Genomic DNA, 25,525 nt, shown 5'->3' with positions numbered 1-25,525 from the left:
TTTAAAACACAACTCCAAATCACTGTTATCATCACTGTAAAGACTGCTTAGAGCAACAGGGAGAAAAGTTATTTTAAAATGTGTTTATTTTTCAGATAATGTCCTTGGACAGGGAATGTCAGCAGGGGATCAGCTGATTCTGTTGTTGGACCACCCCTGCCCTTCACTCCTAATACAAGACTCCCCCTCTGCTGCCTGGGCCGAGACACTTTTGTTTGTTAGGAACTGCTGGCTCCTCCTGAGCTACGTAGAGAGGCTTCTGGGGTCAGGGCCACATTGCAGGAAATGCAAACACACTAGGGCAGCTGCCATCACATCCGAGGTCCCAGGGAGGCTCTAGAGTCACAGGGAAGCTGACGGGAAGAGGAAGGGAGCCTCCAGGGGAAGAGAAGTCAGTTTACTGCTGGAATCAAAGCCAAGCAGTGTTCTGGGGACTAGCTCAGCCGCCTTCTCCAGTCTTTCACCTTCCAATCCAGAGTCCACATTGCAGGTAATAAATATCCTTATAATGAAAAATGAGTAGAGTCAGAACTGTACTGAGATTCCAGAGGCATGACCTTTCTATTTGAGGTACTTGGAACTTACCGTGATTAAATGACGTCAAGACCTGGAAAGTTTTCAAGATGGCTATATGAACAGCAGCAGCAGTTGTGATAATATACCTTATATTCACACCATACCTCTTCACCAGTGGCTGCAGAGCACTTAACCTGTCATTGTCTGGCTTGACTTTCGCTAGTGTTCCTACCTACAAGTCAGGAACCCAAGGGGTTTGCTCTGGACGTAGGCCGACATTTCCTAGCTGTGGACCAGAGGTGGTGCCCAGCAGACGATGCTATTTCTCTGTTAGATGGCTAAGGTGGGCCCAGACACCCATAAGTACTGTCAGCTTGTGGCTTCCCAAATAAACCTAGCAGAGAAACCAGAGAAGAACTCACTAGACCTGTTTGAGTTCTTTGGAAGGACTGAGTGACCATCAGTATCCTGACCCCTGTGATTGGAGCAGGACACTCTGGCAAGCAGGCAGTGGCAGAAGATCACTGGTAACTCACTCCTGGGCTTCCTGCTTTGAGGACGGACCAGAAACATTGTCCAGGAGGCCACTTGAACAGTGATGGCAATATCAGACACCGTGCAGTACACAGCTTTCTAAGCCTGTTCATAGTTTGTGTGACTTTTGCACTGACGCCACAGGATGGGGAGATGGTGTTATCCTGGGCAATGTGGTACTTGCCCACCTTTCTAGCTCCATCTTATGCTATCTCTCCCTGAGCCCCTGAGCTCTGGTCACCCCAGCCTCTTTCTGCTCCCTGGACAAGCCGTGCTCCTCTCCCTGCCTCAGGGAGTTTGCTCATGCTCTTCTCTCTGCCTTGTCACCTTTCCCTCTTTCCCTGCCTGCTCTGTCCCCACTCACAAGGCCAGTCTTTGCTCCTCCTCCAGATCCAACTCCCTTAGGTCACATCCTCAGGTAAGCTTTCCTCAACTCTCAGATTAGGTAGAATTCCCTTCCAACACTCTCTCATGGCACCTTGAACTTGCCTTGCACCGTTTTTATAAAAGTTGTAATTATATGGTGATGTATGCTGTTTAAATCTGTCTTCCCTTCATTAGACTGTAAAGTTCCTTTGGGGCCAGGACCCATTTCGTAGCTTGCCTAGCACAGTTCCTGGCATGTAGTCAGCACTAGATACATGTTTGTAGACTGAATGAAGGAATAAACTCTTATTTTATAATTGGGGAAACTGAGGCATGAAGAGATGGTGACTTGCCCAAGGTCACACAGTAAGCTCATAAAGAACGCCCTATAGCCCTGACATATGGAGTCCAGTGAGCTCCATGCCCCTTCCCTCTTATCCTTCTCCCCCTATGGGGCGCTGGGTCCTCTGCCACAATCTTTTATCCCTCCTTGAACCTAGAGGTAAGTACCCTACCTCCCCCGACCCCCTCCTCTAAAGGGGGGGCCCTCCACGAACAGTATGCTGTAATGTACCTTGGAATTCTCAGTCACCAGGGCTGAGAAATGAATGGGAAACTGAGCTGATGAACCTGACTTTGCTTTGGTCATGGCTTCGCTGTCTGATCTTGAACAGTGAAAACTGTTTTCAACCTCAGTTTATTCACCTGCGAAATGGAAATAGAATTCTATGCGGCAACGTGACTCACAGGGCTGCTGGAGAGGGATAATTTGAATTCAGATCTTTAAGCACAAGTCATGCGCTGTAATGAAAATCTATTTTTCTTAAAAAAAAGAGTATGGATTATTATGAACAGAATAAGAATGTTAAATCTGGTCAAATGAACAGGAAGTTACTTGTTTTCATCAAACAGGGCAGGATTCCAGAATGGCAGGGAAAGCATAAACGTATTTTAAATATTTCTGAAGTGGCCCTTTGGGAACACAAGGAAACGTTACATTTAAGAAAGTAAGTTTTGATAAAACATCTTGGCCCAACATAGAAAAGCACTTGTACCAGAATATTCTCTTGTTAGAAAACTCTTCTTGGGCAAAACGAGTTGAAAAGGGGTTCAGTGTTCTGGGAGAACTTGGCTGGGAGGTGCCCAAGGGTTTGGGAGGGTGTCAGTACCACCAAGAGCCCAATCTCCTGGGCAGCATTGCAGAGGCCCGACTTCCCAAGCATCTTCACTTTGTTAAAAAACAACAAAACAGAACACCCCAAAATTACCCTTGCATGGTTTTGTCCTTTGCATTTTCTTTCTTAACTCTTCTATTTATTTTCCTCTTGTTTCAGAGGGTTTTGGAAAATGATGAAAATGTCGAAGAAGGGAATGAAGAAGAGGATTTAGAAGAAGATATTCCCAAGCGAAAGAATAGGACCAGAGGACGGGTAAGTTGGGGGTGCCATGAGGGAGGAAAGAGACCGGGGAGGCCGAGGCCAGGAAACAATTGATCCCCAGACCCAAGGTCCCACTGCAGCTAGATGGAGATCCTATCCATGGTCGTACTGGGAGAACACTCAGAGAGGAAGACTCCAGAAGATTTCTGATCCCAGGTCAGAAATCTGGAAGAGTTTAGAGCTGGCAAGAAGGAGGAGAGGAGGTGGACGGTTCCCCGAGAGGACAGTGAGGCAGGGGGAGGGTGGAGGACGAGGAGCATGTGTGTGTTGTACTCATGCTGGGTCATTAAAGAGGGCCGAAGGTTTCCTGCCTGTTGTCACTGAGGCTGCCCCCGAATGACAGGGTTGGGACACCTGCTTCGGGGTACGCTTCACCAGGTAGAGAGTAGGAACATCCTGGGGAAGTGTGGGGGCTGTAACTAATGGCTCCAAGTGGGTTTGGCGTGAGCTTTGGAGGCTTGTGGTCCTGGAATGGGGTGAGGAAGAGGTCAGAGCCCAGGGAACGGCAGAGGGGAATCCACGGTGGAAGGAATAAAAACAGGAGTGGTCCCTGAGGGGAGGGAGCCAGGCCTGGGTGGTGCTTTCAGGCATTCAGGATGGGTCTCCAGCATCCTCATGTTCAAGCCCAAAGGGGCTTTCTGAGGTCCCCTTCAGGGGTCTTCAAGGGCATCTGACAGTGACTGGGTGGAGTGGGACCTCCAGGGGTAAGCTGCTGCTCTCCACCAGAGAATTAACTCCCTTAGGCCTAGGGCCTGGCTCCCCAGGCTCAAGGCAGGACCCTTACCCCTCCCAGGGACAAGAGGGTATTCCTGGGTGCCCCGTGGGTTTGCCCAGTGATAATTATGGCCAGCTTTCCTACTCTCGTGGTTCTCATGCCTTGGCGAATGTTCATATCACCAAGAGAGCTTACTGAGATATAGATTCCTGTGACCCACACTCAGAAATTCTGATTTAGGAGGTCTGGGGTAGGGCTTTAAAATATATTATAAGCAAATTCTCAGGTGACTGTTGCAAGTAGTCTAGCGCTGCCCACACTGTGAGCTAAGATGCTTTAACCTGTTGACAGGAGCTGGGATTTCTCAGTCTGGGCAGGGCAGCTATCCGATGGTACATCCTGACATAGCTGTCACCCAGCTTCACTAATTGTCAATATTTTGACTATCTTCTCTCATTTATTCTTTTCTCCTACTTTTTGTTGGTTTATGTTTTTATTTGATTTTTATTTTTCTTGGAGTATTTGAAAGCAAGTCCTAGACATTTTATCATTTAACTGGCACATACCTCAGTGTATATCTCTAACAGATATCATTATCATACCGAACTCAAATAACAAATATTCTAATATCTACTATCCAGTCCTTGAGCCAGCCAATAACCATGGTCAGTGGGGCAGGGCCATGTGGTCCATCGTGCCTGCTGTGGCCCACCAGTGTGTGATTGGGAGGAGCGGAGTGGGGTGGGCAGTTCTCAGGGAGCAAGGATTGGCTTCTTTGGGACAGTCAGCTTCAGAGGCTTCTATGATAGAGTTTGGAGACCTAGGTCCTCTTCCTTCTACTGGCCCTGTGACTATGGACAAGTCAGAACCTCTTTCATCAAGTGCCAAATAGGAATAACACTACTTGTTCTAACTCATTAATTGTAGAAATTAACCGAGCTCATACATGCGATAGAGCTTTTGTGCTGTGTGCATAGCACAGTGCTGTGTTAGGGGTTCATAATAAACAAAAAAATACCATCTTTGCTCTCAAGGACCTTAGGATGGGGGAGAAGTTAATACCCATGATACAAATAGAGAAGAGCAGGCTTCTGACTGTGCACTCACCAAACGTGATAGGAGTTCAGAGGAGAGAGATCAACGTGGGCAGGAGGGGAAAATAATTCACCGGCACTGAGCGCTGTCCCCTGTGGTTTCACACACTCTTCTAACCCTCTCAACGACTCTGCTATATAGGTGTTGCTGTGCCCATTTCACAGCTGAGAAAACTAAAGAGCTTAGAGAAGTAACTTGTCCAAGACATGTAGCTGGTGTATAAACCTGTGGCCGTCTAAGTTTAAGGCTGATGCTCTTTTTACTCCTCCATGTGACAAGAGGCAGATGCTTGGAGGAGTGGGATGTTAGTTGGGGGTACAGCAGGGATCAGATGTGGTGGGCAGAGGAGAGGCTGGTCCATGTCAGGGATCAATAAAAACAAAGATGCGGACAGAGCATGGGCATCGGGTGAGCCTGATGGGATGGGCGCTAGGTTGCTTTGGATGTGTGAGTGGGTTGTAGGTGGTGGTGAATGGACGTGTGAATGAGTGAATGAATGACCATGGGCTCCCGTCCTCCATCCCTTTATCTAAGTGGCCTGGCAGTCATGCAGGATGGCTTGGCTGGGGCAATGTGAAGGGAAAACCCCAGCTGGTGGGTTTTTTGAGCAGTGCAGTTCAGGGGTCAGCTGATGAGCTTGTGGTTTAGAGTGTGGAACAGAGAGGAGTTGCAAAGCCTGAGGTGGCCTTTGAAGGAAGACACAGTAGCACTTGATATAGAGAATGAAGGGGAAGAACGAAAGATGATTGCCTCACTGCCTGACTGATTGATTTCTTTCTTTCTTCGGCAAACGTTTATTAAATGCTTCTTGTGTGGCTGGCCCTACGCCTGGTTCTAAGAATTGTGGTGGTCCAAGTAGACATGTCCTGCACCCTCATGCGGGGGAGACAGACGATCAAGTAGACAGCACGTGTGTTCTGTAATGCCTGACAGTGCTAGGTGTGCTCGAATCACAAGCAGGGTAGGGGAAGGAGACGACGGAGCGGATATGAGTGGACATGAGTCGGTCAGGGAGGGCTTCTCTGAGGAGGGGACATTCCAGCAGGACATGTAGGATTCTGAGTTTCCAAGCCTGAGATCTTCCGGGAGACTGTAAGAGTGTCATCCTTGCATGTCCCCTCCCATGCCCTGGAGCTACAGTCCCTGGTTTGCAGTAGAGGAAACTGAGGCACAGGGAGTGTGGTGGCACGCCGTCACCCTGCAGCTCAGCCCTGCAGAGTGAACTGAATCTGGCTGTCAGCAGGGCCCTCCCCTTGCTGCTGGCGGCCACGCGGGAGCTTCGGCTTCACTTCCGCACGGCTCCTCCTCCTCTCCCTCCAGGTATTTTTAGTCTCCTGGAGCCCCTTCCCCGAGTCTGCTGTTGCCTCGTCATTCTGCTTGACTTGCTTTCACCTGCTCAGAGGCGGCTGTGACAGGGCTGCAGGCTGTCAAGCTGTTCCTGCTTTGCTGAGGGGTGTGGGGGTGAGGGCAGCTGAGGGTGACCGCCCTCGGCATCGTGAGCAGGCGGGGAGGACTGTCAGTGCCTTGGGGTGACTGCCAGCGCCTCACAGCTCCCTCTTGGGGTCAGCTCTGAGGAAGGAGGGTGAGGGGAGGAAGGCTGCTGGCTGTCAGCCTGTGCGGGGCGGAGTGGGGACAGGGTGGGCAAAGACTCATAGGATGGAGGGGAGTTTTGTAATTTGTTTTGGAGAGAGACAAGCTGAGGAGGTGGCAGAGGTGGTAGCTTGGCAGGTGGTGTTGATCGTGAAGTGTGTGTTTTGTGAGAGTGTGTGAGCATCGCAGGCCTGGGTACAGGCCTTTCCACTGTGAAGCCCCCAGTGTGTGTGTGTGTGTGTGTGTGTGTGTGTGTGTGTGCGTGTGCGTGTGCGTGTGCGTGTGCGTGTGCGTGTGTGTTGATCGTGAAGTGTGTGTTTTGTGATAGTGTGTGAGCATCACAGGCCTGGGTACAGGCCTTTCCACTGTGAAGCCCCCAGTGTGTGTGTGTGTGTGTGTGTGTGTGTGTGTGTGTGTGTGTGTGTGTGTGTGTGTGTGTGTGTGTGTGTGTGTGTGTGTGTGTGTGTGTGTGTGTGTGTGTGTGTGTGTGTGTGTGTGTGTGTGTGTGTGTGTGTGTGTGTGTGTGTGTGTGTGTGTGTGTGTGTGTGTGTGTGTGTGTGTGTGTGTGTGTGTGCGTGCGCACCAGGCCTGTCCCTCGGGAACTCCTCGGCACCACTGTTCCAGGCCAGGCCCTGGGACAAAGCCTGCCCTGTGTCCCTTGTCCCCCAGGCTGCTGCTGTGTCTTATGCCTCATCTGCTGCCCCTTCCTCTCCATCCTCAAAGACCCCAGTGGGCCCTTCCGCAGTTGGGAGTGTGCTGCTAGTCATTTCCAGAGGATGACCTGGAGGAGGCTGGGTGCTGTGCACGTGACCAGTGTGAGACTTACAGAGGTTTAAAAATAAACCTCACAGCATTCTTGAAGCCACTGTCCTGGGGCCGCAAGCTGCCAGCAGCCTCTCTGGCTGGTCTCTTTTGTTCTTGAAGGTAGAGCTTGTTGCACCCCCACCCCAGGTTGTGCTGACCCTTTCTGGGAGACGCACACAGGGTGGTATCAGGAGACCATGAGGGGTCAAGGTTGTTGTCACTGGCTGGAGGCCCAAGGCAGGCCACACAGGGAGGCCTTAGCTGAAGCCCACCCCTACTGAGCAGGCCAAGTGTGGGTGGGGGAGGGGGAACTCCTCCATGCCTGGGCTGCTGCCCGGATGCCAGGCCTGGCTGGCTCTTGTCACACTTGGGGGGTGACAAATGGGGGCACAGGAACCTGGGGTGACGACTACAGTTATATTTCTCGCTCCCCACATGCCCATCAGGTGAGCAGCTGAGGGAGCAGGGTGGGCATCTTTATGCTGTGCCCATGAAGCCGGAAGGCCAGGAGCTGGAGGAGGAGGCCCCAGTGGCAGCAGTAGTGTGTAGGAATCTGGTACATATGGGCTTTTCAGTCACTGTCCTGAGTTTATGTCCTGGCTCTACAGTTAGTAGCCAAATGACCTTGGGCGAGCTACTTATCTGTGTTGCCTCAGTCTCCTGATCTGCAAAATGAGATCACGGTAGCACCTACCTCTTGGAGTTGTAAAGATTTAATGAGATGGTACAAGAGACTAGCTGAGTGCCTTGGGGCAAGCTGCCTAAACTCTCTGGGCCTCAGTGTTCTCACCTGTAGAATAGGGTAGATATTAGTTCAAAGGTTGTGCTGAAGATGGTATCAGGAGATACAGGCACATGCTCAGGAACTGTAGAAATGATCATAGTAACCAGCATCCCTGCCCCCCAATGTCTCCCCAGGCTCGAGGCTCTGCAGGTGGCAGGAGGAGGCACGACGCCGCCTCTCAGGAAGACCACGACAAGCCTTACGTCTGTGACAGTAAGTATGGGCTCTTCTGCCCCTGTCCCTGGCCCCACCCGGTCCTGTGCTTCCTCAGCTGTGACACCCCAGCCTCAGGGCCCGCTCGCTGCCTCCTTTCAGGCTGCACCCCAGCCCGCCTGCTGCTGTCCCCACCGCAGTCACACCTGTGCTTGCTGCTGCTGCTGCACGAGGGGAAGGAAGCCAGTCAAGGGAAGCCTCCCCGCCCTGGACGCAGGTCCTCTCTCTGACAGTGGCCTCCTTTGTGGCGCTCTCTCTTTCACTCTGTCTCCTTTAAGATTCATCCTGGATTTCTTCCTCTGTTTCAGAGAGGTACAAACAAAAGCATAACTCAAAACCCTCAACCATGGTACTTGCCTCCTGTGGTTTTTCGTTTGTTTCCCTTTAATTTCCTTCCTCTCTCTCTCTCCTGTCCTAGGTAGGGCAAGCTATGAATCTTTCTATGATGATGACTTACTTTAATAAATGGCCCTCAATCTATCTCCAGCCTTTCTTGCTTGCTTTAGAAACCTCTTTTGGACAAGTGACTGCCTGGCTCCTGAGTTTAGGGTCTGCAGACAGAGCTGAGGAGGGGCCGAGGGAGAGGATTGCAGCTGGAGGGTGGATCACGGTCAGTGCAGGACAGCTTCTGTCTCCTTCACCCTCCGGAGCGTGGGGTGGTGGGTGTACAGGGCTTGCCCTAGCCATCTTCTCGCCGTATCGGGCGCCAGCGGCTCACTCCGTGTGTGGTGAGGCAGACACACTCCCAGACACACTCCTGACCCCTCTCCTTCCCGTCTTCTCTCTGAGGATGCAGAGCTCTGCCATGGGAGAAAAGGGCTGCTGTGAGAATGGCCACAAAAAGCTGTGGCTGGGCCTTGGCTCGGTGGTCCCTCAGATGTCCGGCATGTCTTGTCAGGGTCTACCGTCTCTGCAAAGGCAGGGAGAGAGCCAGGAGAGAGGGGCATGGGGAGTACGCTGGGGCAGCATCTTTTTCCTCCTTCTTCACTGGTCTCTTTTGATTTCAAAAATTTATTCTGTGCCCAGTGGGGTAACAGCAGGTTGGAGAACATTTTGCTAGAAGAATTCAAACTCCGTGACACCTGTTTGGCTGTATAATACACTGTGCAGGTGACATTCCTGAGACCACTCCTGCAGGTGACATAGCCACCCCAGAACCATTCTGTTCTAGGATGAGGAGGGAGCAGCCCCTAGTGTCCACTTACTCTTGGCAATACCAGGAGGCACCTGCTTTGGCCTGGGTCTTGCTTCCTGGGTGGCGTTGTGACACATAAGAACCCAAGTGTGCTGGCCCTTGGGAGACTGGTTCTGGGCTGTGGGCTGGAAAGGGTCCTCAGACCCCACGAGCTGCGGAGCAGCTCATCTATGGAGGATGCCACCCACTGCTTTGGAACTGAGGCATTGCCATTCTCTTCCTCCTTTAAACAGCTTTCTTTCCCTTACATGACCTTCTGCTACCAGAGACAGTGGGATTACTTTTTGCTCGCTCTCTCCAGCTTCCGTTGGATTCCCAGCCAATAATAATGCCATATGTCCCCAGGCTGTGTGCCCTTTCCTCTTGCTTCACCCCTTCCAGTTCCTCTCTTCCCACCTGTGTCTCTGACATTTGCATCCAGGAGGCACCTTTGTGGGGGTCCCTCTCTTGCCTGGCTCCCCACTTTCTGCACAAAGTGCTTGCCTCGCACCTCTCTCTTTCAGCACCTGGGCCTTTGTTTAGGGGCTCTCAGTGCTATTTGCTATTTCCTGTTGCCCTCCCCACAGGGTCTGTTTCTCCTCCTGTTGCCCTACAGGGCTCAGGAGGCCTAATCGCAGGCTGATGTTGGCTTTCTGGAAGTCTCACTGGCAGCTTTCTGGCTCTCCCTGCACACATACTGCCTCCCTCTTCCTCCCTTGGTGGAGCAAGTTCCGCCGTAGGTTGCCCTTCTCTACTCTGGCTCTCGTAGGAAACTGTGTGGCAGCTCAGTGATTAATAGACTTTATTTTTATCTGGTGCCCTTCAGACATGTGATCCTTTGGGATGGAATGACCTTTGGAGAGGTCATGAGGTGCACCCCCCACACCCAAACTGGGCAAGAAATGCTTTTAATAATCTCTAATGCATCCTAAGTAGGGAGGTGTCTGGTCGCTTCCTTGAATGTCCCCAGGGATGGTGTTACCATAAGCTGCCCTTTCTTCCATGATTCCAGCTGTGCTTTGAATGATTGTTTTTCCTTTATAAGAGCTGAAAATTTTCTCTCCTAGGTCCCCTTGTCTTTTGTGCATCTTTCCCCAGCAAATAGGCACATTCAGCATTTTGTCTATATGGGAGGTCTTCTTAACATCCCCTGTAGTCTCAGTTGACCTAGGGCTGCACCCCCTAATCTCTGTGGCACTCTGCTCTGAATTCCCTTCCAGGTCTCCACTTAAGCACAGCACTCCCATAAGAAGTAGCATCAAGGCCAAGTGGCTCAAAGAGCAGCAGATGCATTCCCTTGTTTATTTTACATGTCAGCTCTTAGCACAGCCACATCTGTGGAGCCTAGAAGCCTGTGCCCACCCCATCTCAACAACTTCCCACCCAGTGCCCATCCTGCCCCCAGTGACAATGTCTCTCCAGGTGTGTGCTCTTTTCTACCGGTGCATTTGATTATTCCTTCTTCCATAAATCACTCTGCATTTGGCCCTGTTGTGTCCCAATAAACAGATAAAATAATCTGTGACTCCAAGATACAAGATCCAATAAAGGCAAATTTAAAGACATAGCCCGGTTAGTTAAATTTCATTCTCCACAGATTTGCAATTGCTGCCATTTTTGTGTCATCTGTGGTTTGATTTGCATAATTCCCACTCCATCTTTTGAGTTATTTATGAAAATATTAGGACATCTTGGACCCCAGCACCTCTTTCTGGGTTTATGTGCAGAGGTAATAGCTATTTTTCAGATGTGGTTGTATTTAACCCTTCCTGGTATGTGTTCCTAAATATAGTTGTCCTATTGTGTTCTTAGTCCAAAACGGGTGGTTGAAATATGATCTGAGCTGCTAACTTCAGGTGATAGATAGTTTGCCTGTTTACCTTTCACTCAGCCATTGAATTTATTCCATCTCAGAGAAATAGTAAATCATCTGAATGTAATTTATTTTTTACCCAATCTATGGTGTGTGTACATATGAAGACTTTGTTTTCCAGCAAGTAACCAAGCTCTATTAATTATCTTGAAAGTTTACCAAGCTTAAGGATTAAAGTTCTGTTTTTTCCCTTTCAATCTCTTGCCTAAAGAAAAGTGTTTATTACCCAGAAACAAAGCAACTGAATAGGAATTTGTGGAAAAAGCTGCTGGTGTTTCTCAAAATGTAGACGTGGGCCACCTGCACAGAAATAACCCAGATGCTCATTAAAATGCAGATTCCTGGGCCTCAAACCCAGTTTCCTACATTACAATCACTGGAGACAAGCCTCGGAGCCTGCATTTTTTGAGAGCTCCTTAGGAGATTCTTTGTACTGACTTTTGAGAATGACTGGTCAACTTCATTCAAATTTGAAGGCTTCTGGCTGCTGTCTACTTAGCTCTTTTATTATTCCTTGCTTTTTGCATCTGGAAGTTCTTGAGTCTCCAGGAATTCTCCAGGCAGATTGCCACTGGCTTGCATCATGGTTTTAGTTGGTCTCTTTAGAATCCTTCCTTTCCAGTTTTTTCAGCATTGATATAAAACTCAGCAGTTCAGTACAAAACTCAGCAATCCAGCACTTGATTTTAATTTAGTTAGTAGCTTTAAATCCTAGTGGTATCATTAGCCCCATTTTGGAGGTGGGATGATAACTGGGGACAGACATGTGAGAAGAGTCCTTGGGTTTGGGCTACTGGAGTGTTTCAAAGGTTGTTTCAAGAGTTTGCTTCTTTTCTTTAAACTGTTCCCTACCCTGGATTTTCTGTTAATGTCACTGGGGCCAACTCCTGATGAGAGACCCACTTTTCCATTTTCTTTGTTCAAGGAACATCATAGAAAAGAAGGTGGTGATGATGGGGTAATGTTCAGGGAGAACATTGTGTCTCTAAGCGTTAGCCATGTAGGGAGGAGCAAAGCGAACCTCTCCCCATTTGCCGGCACCACAGAAGTGATGTGTGAAGACTTTTTTCCCTTTTCAGTTTTTTCTGAATCATAGTAATACCACTGTCAATGGGTGCTGATGGTGTGCAGAGCATTCCCTAAGCATTTTACATAGATTATCTCTGTAAATCCCCACACTAACCTTGAGAGGCAGCAACAGCTGATCTCACTTTACCAGGAAGAAACTGAGGCTCAGAGAGGTAAAGGGACTTGTCCAAGGTCACACAGCTAGTTAATGCTAAAGCTGGGATGTGAATCCCCGTTTCTTCAACTTCGAAACTGACATACTTAGGACATCTTCTGTACAAACTGCTCCTCAAATATGCCTCCTACCCTGGAGTTTGGCTCTCCTGAGAGCTGAGGAAAAAAACACGCTTTTAAAGTTAATTAACGAGCACACACACCTTATTTATGAGGCAAAGCCCTGTCCACTGTTGACAGATGGCTTCTAGGTGTCAGGTTGGCAAGCAGGAGTTAGGTAGTAATTATACTTGAGGTGGAATGGAATGGATGATATGATTTTGAGCCTTTTAAATTTAAATCTATTAAAATGGTCCCCATCCCCAAGCTAGGGCATTAGGGTGGACTAGTGACAAAAGGCAAATAGAGTGACTGAGCCCTCCTCAGAACATGACCCCTCCGGGTCATATCGGGTGTTGACACTTCAGGAGTGGTCCCCGCACCTCAACCTCTTTATCAGTGGAGTCTTTGTTCTCCCCCCCCCGACCCCACGGACATGCATTTTCTGTTGTGTGGCCTGTGATGGAAAACGTGGCCACTTCACAGTGTTGCCTCCCTTCTAGAAACCCAGTGGGAGGTGTGACTGTCCAGTGGGGGCAGTGTCAGGATAGGGTCTGGGGTCCCTTCCTTCTCCTTGGTGGTGGCGTGCTGGAAGGAGGAGGGTGTAGGGCTAAAGGCAGAGTCCAGAGGGAGGTCTAGTGCTAGTTCCACCCCTCAGTGGCTATGGCTCTTGTTTCCTCATTTGCCATTGAGGGGGTGGCTCCACTGGGGTCTCCCGACTGCCCTGATCACTACCCTTCCCTACACTGTGGCATCTTTTTTTCCCAGGCAGCAGCATAACAACGGGGCCTTACCCCGGAAGACAGGTGTCTGGAGGCCACTTGGGAAGAGTGGATAGTGGGACACAAGGGATGCTGTGCCACGGCTGGGAGGAGCGATGGGGTGGGGGTGGGGTGGGTGGATGGGATAGACACCACTTAAACCCAAGGCAGTCCCAGAAAATCTGCTGGACCTCAGCCTCCTTCAAATTACACTGGTTTCACCCACGTCTGAGTGCAACAGGGAGAATTCAATGACCATTGTGGTTATATGAAAATAATTTTTTTGAGAGCATTAAGGCCCACATTCTCTAAGGCTCAAGTGCTTTAGCTTGAGCTGCAGTGGAAAAGCCAATACCGTGGCCTTCGGGCTTGCTGCCCTTGTTGCTGAAGGGAAGCCAAGCTCATCACTCAGTTGCTTCCGCTCTTATCTCACAGGCCCTTGGATGGGAGTGGGCTCTGGGAGGGTGGGAAGGGCTCAGTGCCCCAGAAACTTGATTTGTGGAGCAGGGCCTGTGGCATGGGACTGATCCCTGGAGATAGAGTGCATTTGTTACAGTAAAGCTGGGCCTGTTTAAATATTTAAATGCCACCGTGTTGTTGCCACAGGTTGCAGAGGGTCCCAGCAGGGCTGGCCAGAGGCAGGGCTGGGGTGAGGCTGGTGTTTCCCTCTGCTACCCTCAGACCCTCCTGTCTCTGTTTCCTTTGCTCCTACAGTCTCCCCACCCCGCCCCCAGCCCACCCACTCCTCTCCTCTAGGGCTCTCAAGAATCTTGCCCAAGAAACCAAACCTAGGTTTGCCTTTTTTGAGCCATGACCCATGCCCTCTGGAACTATTTTCTTATCCAGTCAGAACATTGTTCTCAGCTAGCTGTTACTTGATGCAAACTTCATGGCATACAATTCCCATTAAGATTGTAGTTGACCCATAATTAGGGGAGATAACATTTGTAGATGTTCTTCTACTTTTAAAAATAACTTTTTCTGTGGAATCAGTATTTGTTCATTGCAGAAAAATCAGAAATTACAGATATGCAAAAAGGGAAAAATAAAAATCACCTGTAACCTCACTCCTCAGAGATAACGTACATTTTGTTTTGCTGTATACTGTTCTAGGATTCATTCTCTCTCTCTCTCTGTACACACACACACACACACACACACACACACACACACACACACGACCAATAAGTGATGCATGCTATTTTAACCCCTTCCTCCCCCAACAATACATGAGGAACATCTTTCCATGTCAATGTATACATTTTTATGACATCATTTTAAGAGCTATATGGTGTTCCATTATACGGATATACCATAGTTATGGACATGTGCCAGTCTGCTCAATGTTCCACCTGTTAGGCGTTTAGACAGTTTAAAATTTGTTCACATTTAAAACAACATTACAGCTATGTCTTTGCATAATACTTTCATTCTTTCCGAGGAGCAGCGTTGTGAGGTCAACGGGCCTGGTGCACAGCCTTTGGTTTCTCTTATCTCAAGCTGTGGTGGGGGGTCTCGGGAAGTAGGCAGCCCGATCAGTGCCCCTAGTGAGGGAGAGCTGTATGGAGTGAGATGGCTGAGGTCAAATTGTGGCTCTGCTGCTTGTTATCTGGGACTTGGAGAAAATCGTTTTGCTCCTGGAGCCTCCGTTTCCTCAGGGGTGCGGTGGGGATGGTGTACGGCTGGGAAAGCTAACTGCAGCAGTGCATACAGAAAGGTTTGCATGTGGTACGTGCTTAATGAATGTTTCTCCCACCTCTGCCTTGTCCTGTTTCCTCTTTCTCCAGTCTACTTGGAGAGATAAGGCTGATAGCACACAAGGAGGTAGTGTTTAATTGAATAGACAGTGAGCACCATAGAAACAGGGGAGGAGTGGTCACGGGGGCTGGGGTGTCAGCAGATGCTCCCCAGGATGGCAAGAAGGACCTCAGTGAACACGGATTGAATTGATTTCAGTCTCCAGGGATGGAGGGGTGTGTTCAGTGGTGGGGGGGATGAGGTACTAATAGTAATGACTAAACTTTGTTGACTTATATTATGGGCCTGGAATGTTCTATGGGCTTCATCTCTATTAAGTCTTTAACTCTCACAAAAGTGCCATGAGGTAGATGCTGTGGTCATCTCTTTCCCACAGATAAAGATACTGGGGAGAAGAGGGCTTAATTAACTTTCCTGAGGTCACACAGCAACTAAGTGGCAGAGCGAGGATTTGATCCCAGTCATTGGTCTCTCTGTCCTTTCCCCCCAACACACAATCGCTGACCCTGTGCTGGAATCTGCTGGTACCTTGTGTGTGCCTCCATGTAGGCTGCCTGTCACAGTGTCTGATAATAGTTTGTCTCTCTGTCCGTTCCCTCCAGCTGGACTGTGAGCCTCTGAGGGCAGGGACCGTGCCATCGTCAACCTGCGTCCCAGCCCCAGCACAATGGTGGTTCCAAACTGTTGATGGAGGAAATGTAGATGGATGTACCTGGACAGAAGATAGGCCAGCGGGGCCAGAGCAGAGTGTTTGGGTGGGGCGGTTAGGGGCACAGAGTTGGGTGAAGATTGCTGGGAATGCCAGGTTGAGTTGCTTAGAGGTTGGCCTGTGTAGTCGATGATAATCGTGTTGATCTGGAGACATCTTCAGAAAGGTTCCTCTGTGGGATTAGGCGTTCAGGGAAGAGAGCCTCAAGCCTGATGTTAGAGAGGAGCCTTTTCCAGGCAGCTGGGAGAAGAGATGAAGTCTGGATGGTGGTGATGGCAGGAGCAAAGTGGACAGGCAACCAAGAAAGGCTTCCTGAAAGCAACTGCACAGAACCTGCTGATGATGGACAGTGTGCAGGGGACAGAGAGGGGAGGCAGGGCGGGAGGGACAGTGATGGTTCCGGCATCTTGAGCTTGGATAGCTGAGACATGATGGGAAGCTTAACTGGAATGTTCTCAAGTGGGAGGTAATTTTGGGCGATGGAGCTTTGACACATGAGTATGTGGAAATGTCAGGAAATCTAGGCAGAAATATCTAACAGATGCTAATGGACATTTGTTTTCCCCAAGGAACTGAGGAATTGTAGGTGAAGGGGGCCTACCTCAGGGAAGAGGCAGTGAATCCCACTAGATAGGTTGGGGCTCACGAGTAAAGCCTGCTGTGCATCTGAGCAGCATTTATGCCAGATATTCACCCAGGCATGGGGGTGTATAGAGTCGCCGCTGGGATTCCCAGGTGTCTAGGGGCTGTCACAACTTCTGGTAATTGGGTCTGATTTTTGACCTTTCTCTGTTTACCTTCCCCAGAAATATGGACAATTATATTTATTATTTAAGTGATTTTTATTGTAAGATTAAAAAAATAATGATATTGTACTCTTTGAGCTAATTAGAGACATGCTAATGTAGGACTCACTAGAATAAGGAATCAGGGAGACTGTCCTACAAAGGATAATGGTCAGAAGATGGTTCTGAATCAGAAGCCCACAATGTGAATCTTTGCTATATCTTCCTAGCCATGACCTCAGGCAAATCAAAACATTTCAGCCTCAGTTCCTTTGTCTATCAAGCAAAGACAATAATATTAACCTCAGAGGGTTTCCAAGAGGGTTAAATGAGACAGCTTGTAAAAACAGCTTGCTGCCAGGTTCATAGGCATCCTCAAGAAATATTTATTTTTTTTTATATCAAATCAAGAAAGGATACTCAATTAACACCTAAGCTGGGTTTCCATTTTGTTCTGTGCACTAGCTGCTGGAATTGTCAGGGTCTAGGGAAGCAGTTTGATAAAGTTAAATGAAAGATCGAAAATAGCTTGTGCTTGAGGAATGTGTGCTGTGTGCATGGCACTGTGTTTTTCACTAGGATGCATTCTTTACGTTACTAGTTACGAACTATTATTATCCCCATTTTGCCGACAAGGAAACTGAGGCTTGGAGAGATTAAGTAACATGCCCAGGGTCACATAGCAAGTTAGCTGACCTGGGAAGGCTGCCTCCAGAGTCCACCAGCCTTCTGTTACTCTGTTTCTCAGCAGGGCACGAAATAGTCCCACTAACACGTGTAATGCTTTGGTTTTGGGGGGTTCCTAATTTTTCTGCTGGGGATCCAGAATCAGATTATGTAGTGTTTTGAAATGAAAGTCTTGTTGCTTATCTCTATTCTTCCTGTTTTTCACTGGGAGTCACATTCACAAGTAGTAAATTCCTAAAATAAGCAGAACACACTCCCTTGATGAAGCCATGGACTTGCGGATCACTGGAGTTCGATAGATCCTGGGTTAGTGCCAGGCCCCGAGGAATGTGGCTGTAAAAAATGTCACACCCACCCCTACTCCAGCCCCCTGTGTTTCTATCCAGAAGAATTCAGTTTAAAATAAGCATCAAGGGTGGCCTGAAAGAAGAAATGAAGCCACAGGAACACAGCTGCAGACCTCGCTCCTTGCTTGGTGGGGCAGGGGGACGGGCGCGGCCACCCCGAGCGATCCTGTGGCTGGGAGCTGACATCATTTTTCTGTCACAGTTGAGGGAATAATAGCCTCAGGAGGCACACAGACCTTCGAAGGCCCAAGGAAAACAGGGAGTTGTGAGGAGCTGGGATGGAAGGGACTTAGAGATCATCTGCTCCAACCCCCCTATTTTACAGACGAGGAAACTAAGGCCCAGAAAGGCCTGAGATTTATCCAGGGGTGCATAGCGGGTTAGAATCAGAGCCAGGGCCAGATCCCAGGACTGCAGAAGGCCACCCACTGCTGACCTCTGGGCTTCAGGGGCAGGGGAGAAGAAGCCCACCTAGGTATGGGAGCCCTGGACTGGCCCAAGAGGGACATCTTGTCATTTAAATGGGGGTGGGCCTAAACATTGCAGGACCTGGATGAATCTCGAAGCCACGACTTTCATCACTCTGAGCTCTGTGGAGACATCGTTGGTTCTTGAGAAAAGCATGAACATTTAAAATGATCGTAGGGATTAACACCCTCACCCTGAGGACACATGTCTGAGCTGGTGGCTTTTTGAAGTATCTCCTGGGTTTTGTCCCAATCTGAGTTTGTATCTGAGAGTCACACAGGATTTTTCTCACTTTGAGTTTTTCTCTACTTGGGGAAATTGGTTCTGCAGAGAGAGGGTGGATGGTTGTAGGAAGTCGTGAGAGCCCTGAAAAGTCTATGAATCACCCTGGTAGGGTGTGATTGTCGTGTCAAAAAGTATCTGCTCGGGACCTGGCAGGACATGGAACTCTACTCAGAAGGGCTGAATGGAAGAGAATTTGGTGACAGAATGTTTATGGAGGTGTGCGCAGGATTAAGGTACCAACAAGGGAGAGCAGGAAACCCTCCCTGTCCCCAGCCCCAAGGAACAGGGGGAGGACACATGGTTCCCAGAGCCAGGGAGGGCTGGAGGTGCAGAGGGATACCTTGTACAGCACAGTGCCTAAGCAGGGCAGGGCAGGGCACAGATCCCCAACTTGTCTCTCTTCTCAGCCTCCATTCTCCTGCCAGTGCCTCCTCCCAGCCAAACTCCACCAGAAGAGGAGAGCAAGTAGGCAGGCATGAAGCAGACTAGAGAGGTCAGCCCTAGGCCAGGCAGACAGATCTGGGTTCAAATCCTGGCTCAGTTTCCCCATTTGTGAAATGGGGATCCTTGCCTCATGAGCTGCTGTGGGATTCTTTGTAGGAATGTGCTCCTGCCTGGTGGTCTGTAGGTAGGAGGTCCCAGAGGTGTCAGCCGGTGACAGGTGCTGCTGGGGCTGTCACAAGTGAGGAGGTTGAGCTGCAGAGAGAAGGGACTAGCGTCCTCAGGGTTGTCTGTAAGTGCCACGGGGCAGAGCTGGGAATGAGATGCAGCCCACCACTCCCAAGGCCCAGGCTTTGTCTCTTGGACTCTCCTCCCGTAATTGCTTTCAGTCGCTGCTTTCAGCCTCTCGGAAACCACTGGCTCAGATACCCACTGCGTGCTCCAAGTTGGGCTGATGAAAACGTGCCAGAGTCATTAAGTTATCAGTGGGGAAGGTGGCCGCTTCTCCCCGGCAGGAAGGATTCTGCTGTCTGCTGCAGCTGGCTTTGTTCACATAAACTGCCCTGATTCTCTCTCCTCCAATCCCTGTCCCCTGCCCCAGACAAAATATGAGTGGGGGTAGGATTGAAGGGGGGTGGGGCATGGTGTAAATGTTCTGGGGCAACACTGAAGGCATTCCTAATTCCACACAGGAGGTCCTGCTTGCAGAATCCAGTTCCAGATTGGGAAGCGGGCATACACTATTTCTGCAGCTTGACAGATGGATCTGCCCCAGGGGGAAGGAGGGAGAGGAAGGCAAGCTGGACCTCCCTTATTGTCACAGCCGCTGCTGTCCACACGCACTGTGCCAGCAACACACAGCCAGGTGCACGCTGGCCAAGGTGAAAAGAAGGACCTTTGGTCGTGCACAGGCAGAGCTGACTGGTCTCAGGGGTGATGGCTTAAGAGGTGCAGGATGCAAAGGAGTGTGCCCTAGGGAAGGAGACTGTGGTGAAAGACAGGGGCATGGCCCTCTCTGCATGCCTCAGCAGTCGTGGGGCTCAACCTGATTCCTCACTGATATTTCCAGAATAAGATTGCTGACATGGTAAAAGGATAGCAGATGGTTCCAATACTTTATTTTCAAAATGTTTCTTTCTCCACCCTCTTTTCCTTGCTCTTCCATCACCCCAGACTTCAGAGGAGAAAAAACTAGACCCTTCCCTGGGTTTATTCTCTTTGCTAGCCACTCTGATGGCAGTAGTCATGATGACAGCTGACAGTGACTGAGACTTCCCATGGGTGTGGCTCTGTTTTAGGTGCATTCTCTTGTGTGACTCTCACTGCTGTGAGGTAGGTGTGCTGTCATGATCATCCCATTTTCCAGAGAGGACACTGAGGCACAGAGAAGTTAAGCAAATTGCTCAAGATCACAAAGTTAGTCATCAGCAGAGCTGGGACTTGAACCCAGGCAGTTCAGATCAAGCCCACCCACTTACCCACTGCAGATCTTGCCTCTCTGAAGGCAGGTCTGACCCAGAGGCAGGGCCAGAGCAGTTGATGGCACTGGAATGATGGCTACTGAGTGGCTAACCTCTCTGGCCAGACTTGTAAAGTTAGCTAAGGAGGGAATTCCACTCTGACCCAGGGTTGATTGGGACCTGGACTCACCTTGGCAGCTCTTGTGCTATTGGGTTAGCTGTTTGGAATAACTAAGTCCCAGATCTCCACTCCCAGCCCTAGCAGGTTTCCAGGCAGCTATGTAATTTGCAGGGTCCACTGCAAAATGAGAATGAGGGGCCCCTTGTTCGATAAATATTCAGAATTTCAAGATGGTGACAGCAGATCATGAAAGCAAGTGTGGGCCTTCTAAACACAGGACCCCGTCTGAATGGCCAGGTCATGCCCTTGAGGCTGAATCATGGTGTTTGGAGTGACAAGAAGACAAGATTAAATGCAGAAGGTGAAACAGTGCTGGCTTTTCCTTCTTCACCAAGCCAGTCAAGGCAGGATTTCCATTGAAACATAGCAGTCTGATCCTCATGCGATTCAGCCAAAATAAATCTTGGAAGTCTTGGCTGTATCTCTTGCCCCATGATGAAGTCATTCGAAGGAGGAGACTTGGGGTTAGACACTTCGTTTTGGGGTCAGGCATCCTGCTCTGTTAACTCCAGTCCTTCCTCACCCTGCCTTTCAAACCTGCTTCCCTCCCTTCAGCATCTGAACCTGCTCAGAGGTCTACCCTGGTAAGAGTAAGCTCCACCCCAGCCTTCCCTGTCCCCGTGGTCCCCTCCACCCACCAGTCTCCCTCTTTCCTCTTCCTACAGTGACGCTGGGAGGGATAGTCTGTGGCCGTCACCGCTTCCTCACTTCTAGGAGCTTCCCGGGCTCTGCAGTCTTGTCTAATCCTCCATGAGGCTAAAGATTCTCTTCTTGATAAAGTGACCTCCTAGGTGCCAAATCCAGTGGTCTCCTCCCAATCCGCATCTCTCTCACCGTTCTTAGGCATCTGACATTATTGTCGTTCTGCCTCTATGCCCAGTCTACTCATCTTTAAAATGGGGATGCGGGTCGCTGCACGTAAATTTACTTGAAGCACTTGGAACAGGCCTGGCCCATGGTAAACACTCGGCTGTTAGCAGGAGCTGTGACTGGAGCTATCACTGTTACTATCATCTGGATGCCTACCTCTTTGGCTTATTTTGCTCACTCCTGTGTGAGTCTTTCTTAACAAATTAAAAAAAAATCAGTTTCTCTTTCTCCACCAATCTCTTAAGATACTGGTGTTTTCTGAGCTCTGCCCTGTGTCCACGCCTCTCTTTTCTCTCTCTCCACACTCTCTCTTGGCACTTCTCTCCATACCTATACCTTCCATTGCCACCCTGCCAACTCCAAAATTCACATCTCTCACCCAGGCTCTGGGTATGTAAAGCCAAACCCTGCTCAACTCATTCTCGTCTTTCTTGAAATCTGCTTTCCTTTTCCATCCTTCTCCCTAGTGCCCAAGTCAGAAACCCGGGCATCTTCTTCGCCTCTCTTAGGTGACAACACAAGTCAGGCGCTGTGCTGGTCACTGGGAACACAGTGTGTGCAAACCACAGGGCCTGCCACGCTTGCTGCGGGGGGAGAGTCATATACTGACACCTGATTAGTCGCAGGAACATACAAAACTGGGGTCCTGATTTTGACTGGAAAGATTTCCCTGGGGAAGGACATTTGAACTGAGATCTGAAGGATGATTCAACCCCAGTCAGGCAAATTGGGGATGGGAGACATTCTAGGCAGAGGGAAGAGCTTGTGCAAAAGCTCCATGATGGGAAGAAAAATGTTTAAGAAATGAAAAGGCCAGCAGGCAGGAGGCGGGATGTGGTGTGGGATGAGTCTGGAGAGGTGGATGTGGCTGACGATGCACTGGGAGGGCCATGTTAGCCTTTCTAGGCCCTCCTTGCTTTCTTACATGCACCCCTTTCTACTGGATTCTCTCTATCCCTCTCCTACCCCATTCTTCCTGTCCATGCAAAAGTCCTCCTCGTCTCACCCAGAGACAGTTAAAATAGCCTCTTGCCGCCTTCTAACCCATCTTCTGCTCTGCAACTTAAGCACCATTTCTAACATATCAATGTGATGTGGTTGGTCCTCCAGATAACACCTCCCTTGCTCCCCTGTTGTCAGGATAAAGTCCTGTATGGTTTCCTCTCTTGTTGGTCGCCCTCACACCCCCTGAACCCCTACTTCGCTCCAGCTTGACTGAGCTTCTCGCAGTCCCCTGAGGTGTGGGCCTGCATGTGCTTGGGTGCCTGGAATGCCCTTTGCCTCCGCTGTCCGCCTGGTGAAGTCCTGCTCATTTCACAAACTGGAGCCCAGGGGCTCCTTCTCTGGGACGCGGCCGCCCACCCGCTCCAGCTGTTTGCTGGCAGCACATGCTCACCTGCGTGCATCTACCCCGCCCCCACTTGTTTACCTGCACATCTCTGCTAGACTGGGAACTCCTCGAGGGAGGGGGTGGGGCTCTTTGTGCTTCTGGTGCCACAGGGCTGGGCACATATTAGGTGTTAATTAATGTTTCCTCGAATTGAAGACTTGGTGATGAAGGAATGACATGGCACAAGCAGGGGTCAAAAAGGAAGCTCCATCCAGAGGGCTCTTCATCAAGGAGTCCGGCTCCAGGACCTCCTTGTGTGTCTGGTTCAGATTCTTCTGATAGCCAAACGCAGGTCTCAGGGCTGCTCCACTGTCCCTGCCTGCCACATCCCCATCCATCTGGAAGGGCGGGTGGACGCAGAGTGCGTGGAGTCACGCCTTGGTATAGTTAACCCTGCAGGGTAGTAGTAGCTACCTTTAGTGTGCATCAGAATCACCTGGAGGGCATGTGAAACTACAGATCGGTTCTGATTCGGTAGGTCTCGGGCGGAGCCTGAGAACTGCATCTCTAACAAGCTCCTAGGTGATGCTGATGGGATGCTGAGAGCTGCTCTTTGAGAATATCTGTCCTAGCAAAAGAAGTAGCTCTAAAAATTATTCTCTGTGGTGTTGGGGAAGGAGACAGAGGGAGCTTTTTGCTAGGGTTTGGTTTTGTAGATTTTAAGAACAATTAGGAGTTGAACGTGGAGAGATGGCTCAGATTTACAAGCTTACCTCCTCCCCGTCTCCTGTCTTTTCCACAAAATGTTTCTGGGTTGATTCATCAGCCACTCAACAGATATATTTTGGAGGTATAGTGTAGGGTCGGGGACTGTTCTGTTACTACATGACTACGCCAAATGTATTGTTAAAACAATTCATAACTAAAGCCAAAATGTTTCATTATTATAGTTACACTAAGTTTCCATTTGTATTGTCTGGTTTAGGAGTTAGGGCCCACAGACCCTTTGTACAGACTGGTTCACTAGACCCCTCACACGCAGGTCCACAAGCTCTAGGTAAATTGGGAAAGATCCCGGGAGCCATTGGCAGATGACACGAGCTCAGTCCACAGTAGCAGCCACAACCGTAGCCTCTCGGGGTACCCAGGGGCACTGGCAGCACCAGCCTCCAGCAGCAGTAATGGCCTCCCTGGCGCTATCCCGGGGGCAGGGGGTGCCGTGGATCAGAGCCACTTGTTCTTTATACTTAAGTCCATAACCCAGGAAACCTAGGTGCACATGCGCAATTACATTAGACAATAACCAAGGAACACCTGGGTGCACGTGCATATTTACAGCAAATGCTCAGCAAGATTCTGAACATCTGAGGGGCCCTGACCATTTTCCTTCACTTTCCCTACGTGTTGTTTGTGCATGGCTACCTATGAGGTGGAGTTGTTGATATCAAAATTAAATCACTCTGAAACTGTCCCTAGGAGAGGTCCTCCAGTGCAGACAGAACCATAACTCAGGGAGCCCAAAGGAGAAATGCCTGCTGTGATGGGTGGTGAGCTGCCTGTCAGTGAAGTTGTCCTGGATCAGGCTTCTAGAATATTAGTGGGAGTAAAACAGTTCTATAGATGGTTAGACCAAATGATTGTTAAGATCCTGAAATTCTGTGATTAAGGGAAACAGGGATGACTGCCATAACAAAATGGCACAAATGAAATGCTGTGGAGTTTATGATGGGGAGAGGTGCAGAGGCGGCTCCTCATGTAAATACTGACAATGTTATCATTCCTTTTAATAAACATTTATTCCTCACCAACACTGTGCTTGGTGACTAAATGGATTTATATCCAGTGACCCCATAATTTGCTGCTTATTAACCTCAGATCATTTAAAAGCTTAAATAGAAAAAGCCACAAGCAGGCCCAGAGTGCGCCTCAGGGGCCTCTTTGGGTCCCGCTTCCTGAGTCATGGAATTGAGAAGCATAGGGCTGTTTTATTGTATTTTTTGCAATATTTACCAGAGAGAGACACACACACAACATACAGAGAGAAGATGTAAGTAGCCAATTGTAGGCCTTGAATTTATAGTTGCTAGGTTACCACCTAGAATTTCAGGCTTATCATTTACCTTATCAGGGAAATCCAAACAATTGCCACATTCCATAGTATGAGGCATGGGTCAAAGTCCCTCTTCAGGAGGGTCCAGCCCCTAAAGCAGCAAACAAAGCTGACGCCCCTTGCCCTTCACTCAACATTTACTTAGCATCTGTTGCATGCAGGGTACTGAGTGAAGTGCTTTATAAATACTGTTTATAATCCCTTTACCCATTCTTTAAGGTGAGTATTATTATCCTCATTTTCAGATAAGAGAAAAGACACAGAGAGATTGTGTTTCTTGTCTAATTTCACAGAGAAAAACTCTTCAATTCAGTTCTGGAAGTCAACATAGCCATATAATCGAAACCTGGTAAAAGATAGTCCAAAAATAATAGATCCATCTCAAGCCTGAGTACAGTTGCAAAATGCAATATTAGCAAATGGAATGTGGTAGTGCATCAAACCAACACTATCCTCTGACCACATGGAGTGTGTTCTAGGAATGCAAGAATGGTTTGATAATTGGAAATATTAGGAAATTAACATAATTCACCGTATCAGCAAACTAAAGGAGAGTCATATATTAGAGGAGACTGAAAGAGCAGTTGATAAAGTTCTTCTATAATAAAACTCTGGAACGGGAATAAAAGGAACTACTTAAATTTGATAAAGACTAAAAATTAGCCACATATGTCATTCTAAACAGTGAAACACTAATTCCAGCTTCATTAAAATAGAAAATGCTTGCTTTTTCTATTTTTAAATATTGTCTTGGTGATTCTTACAAATGAATTAAGCTAAGATAAAATAGATAATATATATATAGGGAAAGAAGAGATGGCATTATTTATTTTAGTCCTACAGAAGTAATAAGGGTATTGGGTAAGATGACTGGATAACAGCTTCATAC

At 49.0% G+C, this 25,525-nt stretch overlaps 1 protein-coding gene across 1 annotated transcript in view; it reads left to right on the top strand.

Moving 5' to 3' along the window:
- The window catches only part of DPF3 (double PHD fingers 3), a 251,100-nt gene that overhangs the window by 155,651 nt on the left and 69,924 nt on the right, over nt 1-25,525 (top strand). Inside the window, exons 5-6 of the mRNA XM_063090345.1 lie at nt 2,751-2,846; nt 7,978-8,056. Of these exons, the coding sequence (XP_062946415.1) occupies nt 2,751-2,846; nt 7,978-8,056 (175 nt within the window). The remainder of the gene's footprint in view (nt 1-2,750; nt 2,847-7,977; nt 8,057-25,525) is intronic.

Source organism: Cynocephalus volans, chromosome 3 (assembly GCF_027409185.1).
Source record: "Cynocephalus volans isolate mCynVol1 chromosome 3, mCynVol1.pri, whole genome shotgun sequence".
NCBI classification, from domain to species: Eukaryota; Metazoa; Chordata; class Mammalia; order Dermoptera; family Cynocephalidae; genus Cynocephalus; species Cynocephalus volans.
The sequence above is the reverse complement of the archived record's forward strand: the minus strand, read 5'-3'. Positions and strand labels throughout refer to the sequence as shown.